Below are 15,167 nucleotides of genomic sequence, written 5' to 3' on the forward strand. Positions count from 1 at the left end.
GAATGAGTATTATTCAGAATTTTATCCTGATTTTAGTCTTGATTTCTCATTCTAATACAAACTATTCTAGTTCTGGTTTCAGTTCCAATTCTATCTATTCTAACCCAGATTCTTCATTCTAATAAAAAAAAATTCGGTGTCTGTCAGGATTCTCTTTCTGATTCTAATCCTGATTCGGTTGCTTTAGGATGAAGTGGACGAGTTGCGAGCAGAGATGGAGGAGATCAGGGACAGTTACCTGGAGGAGGAGGTGTACCAGCTCCAGGAACTGCGCAGGGAACTGGACCGCTCCAACAGGAACTGCCGGATCCTTCAGTATCGCATGCGCAAGACTGAACAGAAGAGTCTGCGTGTAGCTCAGACCGGACACGTTGATGGAGAGCTTCTGCGCGGTCTGGAGCAGGACCTCAAGGTGCTTTTTAATAAACGATGTGTGGGGTTAAATATGTGATTTCACATTAAGATAACATTAAGGTAAAATTGGTTAAGTTCTCGAACTAATCAGAGATGAAAACAAGGTAATAAAAGGCATCCTTCTGTCCACAGGTGGCCAAAGATGTATCTGTGCGTCTGCACAATGAACTGGAGACAGTGGAAGACAAGCGCACACGGGCAGAGGATGAAAACGAGCAGCTCAGGCAAAATCTCATCGAGGTGGAGATCTCCAAACAGGCCCTGCAGAACGAGCTCGAGAGAGCCAAAGAGGTACAACACAATTCTGTATTACACATTAGATACCTGTGCATAGTGCACACTTTCATTGCACTTGATCAAAGAGGGCAGACTTTTATAAGAGGAGATCTTTAAAAGCATATTTGTGAAGTAGTGTGGCGATTTTGCATCTTTTTATTCATTAGCTTGTGGGGACAGTCTTTTAGCTGATTTAGTTTTTAGTTTTATTTTTTAAATGCATTTACAATAATGCACTTGCAATGAAATCCTGAAGCATATTATTATTATTTTTTGATTTGGTTAATGCAGCATTAAGATTTTTTTTTTTTTGAATATCATGCATAAATCTTTGCTAAAAATTACTCCTAAAATCTGATATTTTTGCACGTTTGAGAAAGTGTGATAGATATTGTGGTCATCTTCATAATAAGATCTTTTTAATGTTTGTTAATGCATTATTACGTTAAAATTGTTAGTTCATGTTTGGTTCTTTAAATACTATAAATTAACTTTTAAATGTAATATGTATTTTTAAATGTTGGAATTAACATTACGATTAATAAACACTTGTGAATTTTTCACTAATGTGAATTTTTTGTTCACAATAACTAATGCCTTTAATGTTAACAAATTGAATCATATTGTAATGTGTTTCTGCATTTGATTGGTTATAAGTATTGCAGACAAGTGCATTACTGCTTCTTTTCATCAAATAATTTTCTGTGGTAACCGACTGCATTATAAGGCGTAAGTTGTAAATAACCCTGAATATTACTTGAGAGCAGTTCAAACAAACCTGGAAATGATTCACAGACTGTAGAAATGCTGTGATGTAAATCCTGCTGGATCACCTTTGTTGAATAAGGCAGTTAAACCCAGGCAGCACTTCCTCCCACTGTTAGTGTACTGTGAATTGCTTTGAAGTATGGATGAATACATTAACTTTGAAGCCTGCTGTCCTGTGCATTAATGCATGAGAGGTCGTAGCGGTTGCTCCGCTTCTGTAATCAGATGCTGAGGAGTTACTCTGGAGTTGGTCAGGTTAATCTGAATCTAATCTGGAAAGACTGAGTCATGGGTAGAGCCGTCTGTACATGCGGATGAATGCTCTACTGCAGTGTGGAGGAGAGTAAATGTGGATGTGATGCACATGTCAGCATATTAGAATGATTTCTGAAGATCATGTGACACTGAAGACTGGAGCTATGATGCTGTAAATACAGCTTTGAATCACTGGAATAAATTCCATTTTAAAAGATATTGACACAGAGAAAATCTATTTTAAATTGTAATAATATTTCTTAATTTTACTGTATTTTTATATAGTCTTTTTCAGATTTTAGAGCCGCTTTACAAATATGTATGTGTGCACGTTATACCCTTGTTATTGCAGTTCAAACAGCAGAGGATCACAACAGTGAATCATTGCACTGGTGTCCCAGAATCCCCTCTGATTCTCTGAGATCTGCTAAAACATCCCCTAGGGAGAACGACAGATCTTCTTAAAGGAACAGTTCATCTGAAAATGAAAATGCTGTCATAGTTTATTCTCCATCGTGTCGTTTGAAACCTGTATGGCTTTCTTTCCTTTCTGTTCAACAGAAAATTCAAAATGCTTTTTAGAGCAAACTTAGAGACTCTTGTGTTCATTTTTGGGTGAACTGTTCCTTTAAAAACAGATCAGTCAGCCTTTATGGGCTACATAGATTTTTGTTTTATTTTTGTATTAATATTTATCCTGTATTTTGCTAGTGTAAACACACACAAGGGCAGATATAATGAGTGTGAAGGAGAGAGAGCATCGAAATGAGTGTTAGCACTTTGAGAGCTATACTGCGTCTCTCTGGAGGTTTGCCCCAGAAAACGTCTAGCTCCACTTTTTCAGAGTTCATCACACCATACCCTTCATTTTCCCACGCCTCCCTTCGCCCCACACACAACAGATGTGGATGAAATGGAGAATCATGCCGTTTCTTGCACATTGCCATGTTCAATTAAATTTACATGCTTTTCCATCTTTAGTTTAATGGGAATGCCGACCTTGACTCGACGTTAACGGCTTTAGATATTAAAATCATTGAAATATTAAACTCAACATGAAATCAGAACTGACCCTATTTGCTTTTAATGCACATTCCTGGTCTTAAAGAGAACGATTTATTGATGCACATTATTCTTTAGAAAGCATTTTTTTAATCTCTCTGTGTATATGTCATTACATTTCATAATGTTGGATGATGTATATCTTCAAACCGTATTATTTATTTAATTATTTATTTATCAACGGGTAACACAAAATACCAAAACACATTTACACAAATACATTTAAATACAAAAAGAAATGCAAAAATAATAATTAATTAAAATTAATAAAAAATGCGCAAAATATAGCAAATTAATTAATGAAAGAAAAGGAAAACATTCATTTGAATTAACATACAAAAATTTTATACTAGGACTTTTTTTAATATCCAAAGAATCAAATAGCAACTCAAGAAGAGTAAATACAGTATAAAATGTTTCTTGATCAGTGAAAACTTTTCAAAGCACCTTTATTTTTCACCTGCACGGCATGCATTGCAGAGGTTCGGATGATTCATTCACACGCTAAACAGACTGGAATGTGGTGAAGCAGGACAGACGGGATGCTGTTTCCGCTCTAAGCATCTAAATACTGATCTGTCTTTGAAAGAGCCATTCTGAACTAAAAATACAGCGTTTAATGTCATCTGAGTTCAGGACGGTGCGACTCTAGATTTCAGGATTCTCAAAGTACATTGTTTCAACACGCCTGTGCTTTACAATATAACGCTGCTCTGTTTGGTGCATTCTTCTGGTCCGTAGATATTAATAGTGGCTTAAACTGCTGTGTTTGTAGTTTCTTGGGTGATATTTTGTCTTGTTTGTCTTCTTTTCTTGTTCTTATAGGTCTTAGTGTCTTTGGTGCTTTGTTTTACTGAACCTTCAATATTCATATTTAGAGTCAAAATTAAGCATTTTGCAAACATTAAAGGTGAGAAATACAATTCTGGCAAGTGAGTAAAGCTATAGGAATCGCAACATAGTTGATAATTAAGCAATTAGATGCTCAAAGCTGAAATTAGGAAATTAAGTAAAGTATGCTTGTATATTTAAGACAATTAGGTGTTTACATTAATTGTGGTATTATTTATATAACAATCAAACACATTTTTCCACACAGATTTGCATTAATGTAAAGTGTTTGGATGTTTTTTTCATTAAAATCAGTACTATGTGTGTGTGTGTCTGTCTGTCTATTTATTTATACATTTATAATATAGAAAAATAATTATAATATAAAAAATGTTTTACACAATATAAAAAATAATATTACAAATATTAAAATTTATTTTAATATTTTTGTATTATTATTTTGCATTTGGGTATTGAGAATTTTAGAGGAAATGTGTAAAAACCAATCTTATTGGTCGTAAAAATACGCTTCTTTTTATATAATATAATATAATACAAACAAATAAAAAAATTCCAAGAAATTCCATGAAATTATTATTTTTTTCATTGCCATAAAATATTTCAATTCACGTTTTTAAATGTAAGTTAATTTAGGATGCTTTTTGCTGTCTTTGTATGGAAATGTATTGTGTGTGCTATCGCTGGTGTCCAGGCTGTTTGCTGTCTGCTCTGATTCCTGCAGTGGGACTGGCACCCCGAACACAATTAATCCAACTGAGCTGCCTGTTATGAAACCTCCTGACAGATTCCTGCCTCACGGGGGAGGAGAGGAAGTGTGTGTGTGTGTGTGTGTGTGAGAGAGAGAGAGAGGCTTTATATCTGTCAGGCTGTGATATGGCATCAGCTTCTGGAGGTTTTTGTAAACAGTTCAGTTGTTTCATGTGCTGCGGGTCACTAATGACCCCCTGTCATTTGTAATGCACCGCACTGCAGACACACATCCAGAACGTGCTTTAGACTTTAGTTCAAATAGATCAGCATGCAAATTAAATGGTGCTCTAACAGTGTTTACCCGTATTTCAACCTGGTTTCATAGGATGCTGTTAAATGTAATTATGTGGATTAAGGATTCAGGTTGTTTTCTAGCATTTCTAAACCAAGTTTCATCTGAGAACATTTCAGAGTGTATTCCTTTGAGTATTTGTTATTTTACATAAAATGCACAGTCAATTGTTGCATTGCAAAGAAATGTTCACAGAAGTCTCTGTGTGGGCTCTTTTCATAAAGGAATAGTTCACCCAAAAATGAATGTGTAATATTTGAAGCAGCATATTTATTTCACTGCCTTTATATCTGTATTTACACATTTGAAGGAGATAAGTGCGCTGCACAGCTCTTTTAATCTTCGCTGCTTGGCTTAGAGGTAAAAATAAAACACAAGATTCGAGCTAAATAGATTAGACACTGTGTGCACGTTCAATCCAATCCACACAAATAATAGTGTGCTCAATATCACCAGTTTAATATTTCCCTTTAACATCTGAATCAAGCAGTTTCTTTGGTGTAACAGAGTCGAAATGATACACAAGAATAGTGTTTTAGTTCGTTTGACCTTTTGCCACGAGAAGACACTATACTAAACTTTTATTTTGTTATACATTTTTATATACAACTACCCTAATGGCAGCCTAATGGTACCCTAACAAAAATTGACCATACAATATGAATATAAAAATAAACTCTCTCTTTTTATTTATTAGCTAGAAATGTTTGCATTCATATATTATTGTAGGCAGCATAAATCCCTAATACATGTCCAAAAACCATCTTAATATGGTACTTTTTTATTGACCTCTAAAGAAAGCGTGCATGAAAGTTGAGTCGAGCTTTCAAAGTCAAACTGTCATATTTGTGAAAGCACAAAATAATTTAATTCAGCATTAATGAACAAGTGTCCCAGTTTGGCAAAATGGCTTTGGATCTAAGTGTGAAGAGGGTAAAAAACAAAAATACTGAACGCAGTTAATCTTCAAAGCAGCGTGCCGCTTATCAAAGCATTGCTGTGGGACGTTAATTCAATTCTGTCTCCAAGTCAAAGAAACGTTGCAGGTTCTGTTCAGATGTTAGCGCCTAGCATTAGCATTTTCTAAAAATAAAGCAATGTGTGCACTCGTTTTCCGCCACTGTTATATTGAGGGTGTGAGACGTTTCTTTGGTGAGAAAAACAGTGTATGTGTGTGTGTGTGTGTGTGTGACTGACTCTCAACGCTACATCACTTTCATCTTTTTTTCTGGCTGTGTTTACAATGCAATACTTATGTACTGCATACTACACTGTGTACACTGCCTACTGTTTTTGTAAATAGCTTGTAAGCAGTACACTTTTTGCAGAATATATGCTCCAACGAGTATGCAACAGTGTTGTCATAAAACCAGTATTATGCATTATTAATTCAACTGGTGGCATTGTTTTTTGGTTGAGAGAATGCCATTTTTGAAAAGAAATACATGTTTTCATTATGCATTTGTATTGATTTGGCATATCCCTTTGCAACAATATAAAATCACTTGTTTTTGGTTAAATGCATTTTTTAAACCATGCATGTAAAACAGTATTGTATCATATATGATGTATGAATTTCTAATTTCTTCGCTCAGTTTGTGCCTTTGAAAAAACTGAGCTAACCCCCCACCTCTTCATTCTCACTATATCAGGTTATACGAGTCATTTAAAGCCTAGTGGGTCAAATTGGAAATGGAAAACACATGCATTTTTTTTAATATTTTGCCTAAACCTCAATAAACAGTATTAAATGATTAATTTCAATGCGGACCTGTTAAAAATCACATTTGATATTCACTTTCGGTTCATTTGTCACTGCAGCAATGGAAGGTCAAGCAGATTGCATTATAGGATACAATATTCTGTGAAAGCAAAGCCATTTGAAACATCCTTTCTTGAATCCTTTTTTATTGCTTTAGATGAACTGTAACGCTGTAGACATTATTACAGACCCTGCCCTTCCTCCCCTGAGTGGACAAAACTACATCACAGTATCTGGCAAGGAGAAACTGAGAAACAGAGGATAGCTGTGAGAATGAGAGCGACAAACACACCAGTATTTGACATTTTAACAGTGATGCTCTGTGATGTGCATCATCTATAATCTGTTCTGTAACAAACTGCAATGCATTATTAGAGATATCATGTATGTCAATACAAACCCCAGCTTAATTCTTAGTATTAGGAGAATATAAGATATAACTAAGCGATTGGATAGTTTAACACAGCTCACATTCCTTTGTGTGTTGAATAACCTTGTCAAGAGGCAGGAGTGGTTCGGGTTGACTAGTCCTCGGGGGTCCAGGTGGACTCCATCCTGTTCATGTCGCCCGCGAGTCTATTAGTCCAGATGGAGGACTCTAACCAGCCCGCAGAATGGCAATGCAAAGCTTAACTGGACATCTCAAGGGAAAAAGAGCTGTTGTTGTTTTCCCTTCATCTTCTTTTTGTGACAGGGAGCAGGTGTCTGTGTTCAGCTGAGAGCAAACGGGTTCATTAACAGATCTGACACATTCAAAACCACTGTGAATCAGCTGATATATCTCTGACCTCATATCAGCTCATTTCTGACATAATGCTCTTTATTGTTATGTGTTAGCTTCGACTAACTATAATATGTATCAGAAGAACATTTTTAATATTTGTATATTTTATATACATTGTATATACATGTATATATCTACATTTGAATATGTATATAAATATTTAAATAGTTTTAAAATAATTATGTAGAATTAGTATAATTACCTAGAATTTCTTAATACAAATATTTTAAAATAAATGTATATTAAGCAGCACAACACTTTCCAGTACTGATAATAAATAATCAAATTAAAAATTATTTCTGAAGATCATGTGACACTGAAGACTGGAGGAATGATGCTGAAAATAAAATTAAAATAGAAAAAAAAATAATTTTACATCGTGATAATATTTCACAATATACATTTTTGACTGTATTTATTTTATCAAATAAATGCAGGCTTGATGAGCATAAGAAACTCCTGAAAAAACAACAACATAAAAATCGTTCTGATCCCAAACTTTTGACCAGTAAAGTGTGTGTGTGTGTGTGTGTGTGTGTGCTCATATCAGGACACATCTCTGTATAATGACATGGGTATGACACAGGTATTACAAGGAGAGGGTGACTTATGAGGACATAACCCATGTCCCTATTTTTCAAAACGCTTATAAATCATACAGAATGAGTTTTTTTGAGAAAGTAAAAATGCACAAAGTTTCCTGTGAGGGTTAGGTGTCAGGTTGGTGTAGGGCCACAGAATATACAGTTTGTACAGTATAAAAACCATTACACCTATGGGATGAACACACTTTGTGTGTATATATACTGTATTTATATACATAATGTACAACTTATTTTATAATGTATAAAACTGAAATTATTTAGTAATAACATGTAATGCATATATCATATAAAGCAATGCATATTTGCATTCACTTCAGAAAATGTACACAAACTTGAAAGGACACGTATGTATAGTTCTTTAAATAAATGCATTAAATTAATCTATGCTTTAAGCTTCTGTCCTTCATCCAATGCGCTAACGAGATTTTGGGAAGCGGGTGTTTGTGAAGACATTAGCTGAGGTAATCTCTCACCAGCTGCCCAGTGACTGCAGGCTCCGCCCCCCATTAACCGATCACAACAGGGAACCCACTAACCCAGAGAGACCAGAGGAATTGTCTTTGAGTGCAAAGACAGCCCCTCACTAACCAGCTGGACACACACCAACCCCTCCTCACACACACACACACACATACAATCACATACTCAACTCTCCAGAGACCACCGCATCTCTTTAGCCAAATGAGAGAGCTTAAAAGAGCTTCCATTGTGTTTGACACTCACTGTAGTGATGGAGAAGGCTTGCTTGTGTCTAGAACGCCCTCTGGGAGTGTGTGTGCGGCTCATGTGGGCATGGTAATACACACAGGATCCCTTGACTTCTCTAGACAGAATCCTAGACGGAGATTAGCAGCTAAGAGGATTCTCCAGGTCTCCTGACAACAGCGGACACATCTTATCATCATATACATAATGCTAATGGAATCAGACCAGCTACTGAGAATTCATTGGCTGTGTTTGGAATCGAATACTGGCAAAATGTAAAGCGTGTATTAGATTCTGCATACTGTAGCATATGAAACTGTTATATGCTGTTATATGCTAGAGAATTGAAGGTTGTTTCAAGTGCATTGAATTTGTTGGATACAGTGTCTTGCACAATATAAGCTCTGGTTGTGAACTGCACATATTAGCATGCATTTTATGCATTAAATATGCATACTTCTAGTAGACATTCTACAATAGTATGCAATTCCAAACAAATCCCAAGTGTTACACAGAAGTTGTTTTTTATTAGTTATTGATTACTTTTTGAACCCTGGTTGAGTTTAGTCGAGCCAGAACAGGAGAGCTAGATGCTAATGCTAACATGCAGTCACAAAACATAGAGAATACTTTGTGTCTGCATGTTAGCATTAGCATATGGCTCTTAACATTCACTAGAAACAACATCCATGCATCCTTCAGCATGCATGCTTCCGCATATCACGAATCAGAACATTGATCATCATTATTATAGACAGCATGCAAACTGTACACAAATTGATGCATGGTAAGTGTTTTACATTGCATTGCCTTTGAGTGTTTCTCAGAATGTAAATCACTTTGCTCTTGAGTTTTGAATGTACTAAGAGTAAAATAAGAGGGTTTGGCATATCTCAGACCCCTCTGGCTTCTCAGTCCGGTTTATCTGTTCCCACACCAAATCAAACACATCCATTACACTAGAGGCTACATGTGACGTGAGCCAGCGCTCGCAGCAAACTCCCACAGAAAGAAATGTACCGGTCAAAATGAACTGGCAACGAGATTGCCGCTGTTTTTGCTGTTGTCTTACAAAATGCACTCATCATGACCACGCGAAAGACATAAATGCATTGATTTTTATCATCTGCTGTATCTCAGAAAATCTGTTTTTGCCGGTCTTTTCTGATGTCAGTATCTTGCTGTTCTGACTCATCAGTCAGATCGAGTGAGAATAACAGAGCGTGACTGTTTCAGTAGTGTTTTGTGGGAGAATGGCTTCATCGTCAGCGTGTCGTGTGAGTACACACACTATCACAACGCTTCACCGGCCCAGCGCTCTTCTGATGGATCGAGTATTTATGAGACACAAAAACACCTTCTGATCCCAGACTGCTTTTGTATTTTTGTAGGGTTGTTTTTGGGGCTTGTATCTGTAATGTTTCTGGTTCAGACCTCATAGGTTGATTTATTTGCATCTTTTAGTGCATGCCTGTAGCTTTGTGGTCTTCAATATTTACATTTACATTCATGCATTTTTGTAGATGCATAGCAATGTACAGTGCATTACATTTGTTAAGTTAATACATTCCCTGGGAATCGAACCCATCACATTGCTGTTATAAAGTATGAGGATATTGTTTATAGATGAAACATGCACACAGATGAATTGATCACATCAGATCTATAACACACAGTTAGAAAATAGGGTGACTCTCCATTAGAAACCCAAGCATTCATTAACGTTCTCTGACGCATATCGCACATGAGGTTAGCAGGAAACATTTCTGTAATATTTAAGGTCATGCGTTCCCTGGGAGTCAAACCCATTCCATTGATGTTGCCATGCTACTTTTTAAACTACAGGATTGCTATCCTAAATTAATGAATAAAATAAATTGATGTGATGTGCCACTAAAATGTTGACTTTTGAACAAAAAAAATTTCTTTCAGCTGATGCAAGCATTCCAATGTTGTTGACTTTCTCATGCATAAACTGATGTGAAAGTCTGAATAGATTTAAAATATATATATAATTGTAGATATAGATTTTTAAAATATTAAATTGATTACTTTTATATATAATTAAGTATAAACATTTATCTCAGAGTGTCTGATTTTTTTTCAGTTGATATGTTTTTTTAGTTTTATATGAGGATATTATGATTGAATATTATGAAGATCTATACCATGCATTTAGAAAAAAGGGTGAATTTTATTTTCTTACCAGCTTTAAATGATGTACTGGGTTTAAGAACTACACTGTTGTCTCACATTCACAGTATTCACACACTAAAGCTCAGAGAGCTTGTAGATAAACATATCAGTTTGCTTAAAATCACATTACAAGTCTTAATTTGATTCTTCAAATGAGTGTATTTGGTTGTTTGTCTCGACGTGGCATCTTGTTTAAAATGTTCTAAAGACTTTAGCGACTAATTAGCCTTTCGTTTCTCTGTAGCTTCTATATAAAAAAACCTAATGAGTTTATTATATCATAAACCCATCTTAGAGAGAGAGTTTATTTTTTATTTTGGATTGGATGAAATACAAATTTCCTGCTGATTATTTAGTTTCACTTGTAAATATGCATTTTCTTTTCTGTTTCGGTGTGAAATATGTCAGATTGCAGAAGCAAGAAGTATTGCGAATGCTGTTGTGTGTCGTCATAAAGGTTGTTGACTTCTGATGCCATCCAGGAGACAGCGGTCAATCGGCTGTAAACATCATCTCCATCAGTCTTTGTGAAAAAGAGAAAAAACCCTTGAGAGGCGCTCCATCGTATTTTTGTTTTCTCGTCCCTAACAAGCCTTTAGCAGAGAGAGATATCGAGCAGCCCTGAGAGAGGCCTTGCAGTATTATAAAAATGTGTTTGTACAAGCTTATGTCATCTACAGATTCGAAGGTAATGTGAAATCTGAGGCGGGATGGTAAATATTGACCCTCCATTAGAGAACCGAGCATTCATTAGTGTTCATTGATGCAGAACACACATGAACTAGCAAGCAGGAAACATCTCTGTAATAGCTAATGTTCAACTAACCACAAGGACGCTTAGTAAAGAGTGGTTTTAGGCTACAGAGACACACTTAGAAACCGGTGAGTCATACAAGAAAACACTAAACCTCTCCTGCCTACATAGGCAGATCCATTATAATCCAGAATCCAAATATTGACTAAAATATTCCATTTGAATTAGGTTAAAAACTATTGAAGTAAGATAGCCCATCTCCACCACTGAATAAAATAATAAAAACTTTTTTTCTAGCAAGTTGACATCTCAGAATTCTGAATTTATATTTCACATTTCTGATTTTTTCTTTTTATATCTCTAAAATGTCTGAAAATTTTTAGATGTAAACTCAAAATAGTAAGAAAAATTGCTACTTTGCATTGCAAGAAAAAAAAAAGTTGCAATTACCTTCTTCTTATTATATTCTGTGGAATAAATGTGCTTCCACATAAATGTTTGCATTTCCCCAAATACAGATACAGTATATCTTTGTGTTTATGCAAACATATACAAGTAAATGGGTCTGTTTGCTAAAATAAAACTCATCTTGCTGCTTTGAATGGCAGATTCTTCCTTTGTGCAGATTCATTAATTGGTGTGTTCAAGGTTTTTTTGGAGCATTGAATAAAGAATGACCGAATGTATTCTGCTGGATTCACAAAAACCTCCTGCCGGAGACAGCAGATGGAGACGAGCCTCACGCAGAGTTTCCAGAACACTGATCCTGGACCTGCAGGTGCAATGTCAGCCTTTCCAAACCAATTGACACATTCTGATGTGAGATCAGCTTAGGTCTGAGAATAACCTCTATCTGCAGCAGAGAACGATGACTGAAGCTTTGTGCTCATGCTGAATAGAGCGAGTGTGTAACTGTGTTTCTGTCTAACTTCATTACACTGAAATGCTTTTAATTCCCTCGAAAACACATTGTAGCTATTATTCACCTTCATAGAAATGACCAAATAAGAACGTTTCATTTGGAAGCTGAAACACACACATTTTTTTCTAAAGCGGAACAATATTGCTTGAGAAAAGCACTAGGCTAAGCAAATGCTCTTCATTGAATTTACACCATTAAAAATGCCTTTTCACACCAAAAGTGAAACGAAAGAGCAAAAATAATTGATGATGAATGTTCTATCAACAATATTCAAGCTCGTTTCCACCAGACAAATAAAAAAGGTAAACTGTGACTTTTTGTCTCACAATGCTGACTTCATTTCCCAGAGTTGTGAGTTTGTATCTTACAATTGCAAGTTATTAACCCCGAATATGAAGCTTATATCGCAAATATTTTTTCTTGCAATTTTGAGTTTTACATCTCGCAATTTGAGTTTATATCTTGCAAAGAAAAAATCAGAAGTGTGAGATAAAAATCCAGAATTCACTTTATATACACTAAAGGTTTGGGGTCGGGGCAATATTTTAAAGTTGTTGAAAGAACCTTCTTCTGGTCAAAAAGTCGGAATTTATTTAATCAAAAATACAGTAAAAACATTAATATTATGAAATATTATTACAATTTCGAAAAACAACGTTCTATTGTAATACATTTTTAAATTACTTTTATTTTTTGTGAATTTTCAGCATCATTACTCCAGTCTTTCCATTCTGCATTCTGATTTAATTGCAGACTTCAGTATAAGTATTCATTTATTCTTCATATAATCTTACTGCTGTTTATGAGAAACGATTAAGAGGTTTTTGTTTGTTTTTTGCCAGGTGTATTTTCTTATTAATTTGATCATATGAGAGTGTACAGTGTGGTTTAACAGCAAGGGTTCAGTTTGGGTTTTCTGCAGCTTTGTTTTTTTTAAATCATGGATTGTAACTAAGCTACACCCGTTACATTACATAATCATTACAAAATGTAGGAAACACATGCACGCAGGAAACAGAGTACAGGCGTGCTGTAATGCCTTTCCAATTAGATAATCGTGCAAATGTAAGAGGGACAGAAAACTGAGGAAGACAGAGGAAATGCACATTATAAAAGAGCCCATTGTTTATCGGTTTAAGTGTTTCATTAAAGCTGCATCCAGAGCAGATGCATGGCATTATTGTTGCATATTTAAGCATATTTTTAAACTGTATGTTTGCTAGCAAGAATGTTTTGCGGACTAAAGCATTAAAGCATTTCTGTAAATTAAGCTGTGTGTGTTATGAAAACATGTTGCAGTCTCCCTGTCAATTGCAAAAGTCATTGCAACAATGCTAATTATGTTCTGGGTGGTTTCCATGGCACTGCAATGTGGCTACTGAGATGTTTTCACATGTTAAGCATTGCTATGCAGTTGCTAGCGTATTGTAGATGCTTGCAAGGTCATTGCAATCACAGTATACAATTTACTAATCCACAAAAAGCAACAAAAGTCACTTTGGATTAAAGCATTTGTTTGAATCACTAAATCTAAGTGTGAGCAACAGTAATAATGACGTTTGATGAAGCATGCATAGAAATGTCAAGTTTTTCCTACTGGTTGTGTGATTGCTGTTTGTGCGGCAGCTAGTGGTGATGACTTCATTGGAGGATGTCAGAACGTGAATGGGAAAATTGTTACCATATTGCAGACTTACTCAAGCCCATGCACATAAATATGACATCACCTCATCTCCTCCTATGTTTTGGAGTCGTATCCAGGCTCTCTAAAACTGTTGCTGTGTGTTGACGAAAAAGTGTCAAACTCCCTCCTCTCCTGTGGATATCTCACTCTTTCCATCTGTCTGGCCATAAATGATTCAAGTTAACGCAGCCATCAGCAGCAGCTATTTAAGTTCAGTGTATGACTCAAGATAGACCAGCACATCAGTAAGCAGGGCAAAGTTGACCTTCTTAACTCTTGATTTAAGTAAGGGGGATTATATGCTGGCAACACTGAGAATGTAATTTTGTGATTCATCCTTGTGCATTTGGCATGATTTGCCCCTACAAAGATACAATAGCCTGAAAATATATACATTTTTTAGCAGATTTGCTGTCTACCACCAAACCTATCCAATCAGTGTGCTCTGGATTATTCAGTATTACAGTCAAATGCAGTCTTTTAAATTGTTTAATCTGTGGTAATGCATGGCTACTGTCTTGGTTTGTCCTTATTCACAATATGCTGCATTACATTCTATTGAAAGTTATCATTTCAAAATCTGATTATGGTAAAGTGCGAAGGAATGGCACTTGAAGTTGAACATCCAGCTTTGAAACTGGAAAAATCTCACACAAGTATTGCGCAACATTGTTTATTCTCTGCATTTTTGTTTCCAGAGTTGTCTTTAGCATCTGAACACCTCCAAATCCCACTGGCAGTTTTATTTGTTATGCAATAAGTGTTGTTTCTCATGTTTTTTCTGAGATAATAAGAAGAAATCCTGGATCCACCATAAGGACAGCGACTTAAGCTTGATATTCATGATTGATGCTGTGTTCAAATCAGATGCAATTTTTTTATTATGCAGAATGTTTTGGTTTTTTTCTGAATCCTTCTGTATCCTAACTTTCACATTCCTGTTAATATTCCCTGTCCTCTATTTTGTCTTTCAGACTGCTCTGCGGAGGCGAGGCAGTAGAGAGACCTTCAAAGATAAAAAGTCTTTAACTCAGGTGTGTACAAAGAAATATAAAGATCAGGTCACAAGCCTTATACATGGTTAAA

General features: G+C 35.6%; 1 protein-coding gene across 6 annotated transcripts in view; it reads left to right on the forward strand.

The window, feature by feature from the left end:
• The window catches only part of mtcl1 (microtubule crosslinking factor 1), a 48,739-nt gene that overhangs the window by 4,413 nt on the left and 29,159 nt on the right, over positions 1-15,167 (forward strand). For all 6 annotated transcript variants that reach the window (XM_026205538.1, XM_026205540.1, XM_026205541.1 and 3 more), the window contains exons 2-4: positions 188-412; positions 547-705; positions 15,056-15,115. In XM_026205538.1, the coding sequence (XP_026061323.1) occupies positions 188-412; positions 547-705; positions 15,056-15,115 (444 nt within the window). The remainder of the gene's footprint in view (positions 1-187; positions 413-546; positions 706-15,055; positions 15,116-15,167) is intronic.

This window comes from Carassius auratus, chromosome 27 (assembly GCF_003368295.1).
Source record: "Carassius auratus strain Wakin chromosome 27, ASM336829v1, whole genome shotgun sequence".
NCBI lineage: Eukaryota > Metazoa > Chordata > Actinopteri > Cypriniformes > Cyprinidae > Carassius > Carassius auratus.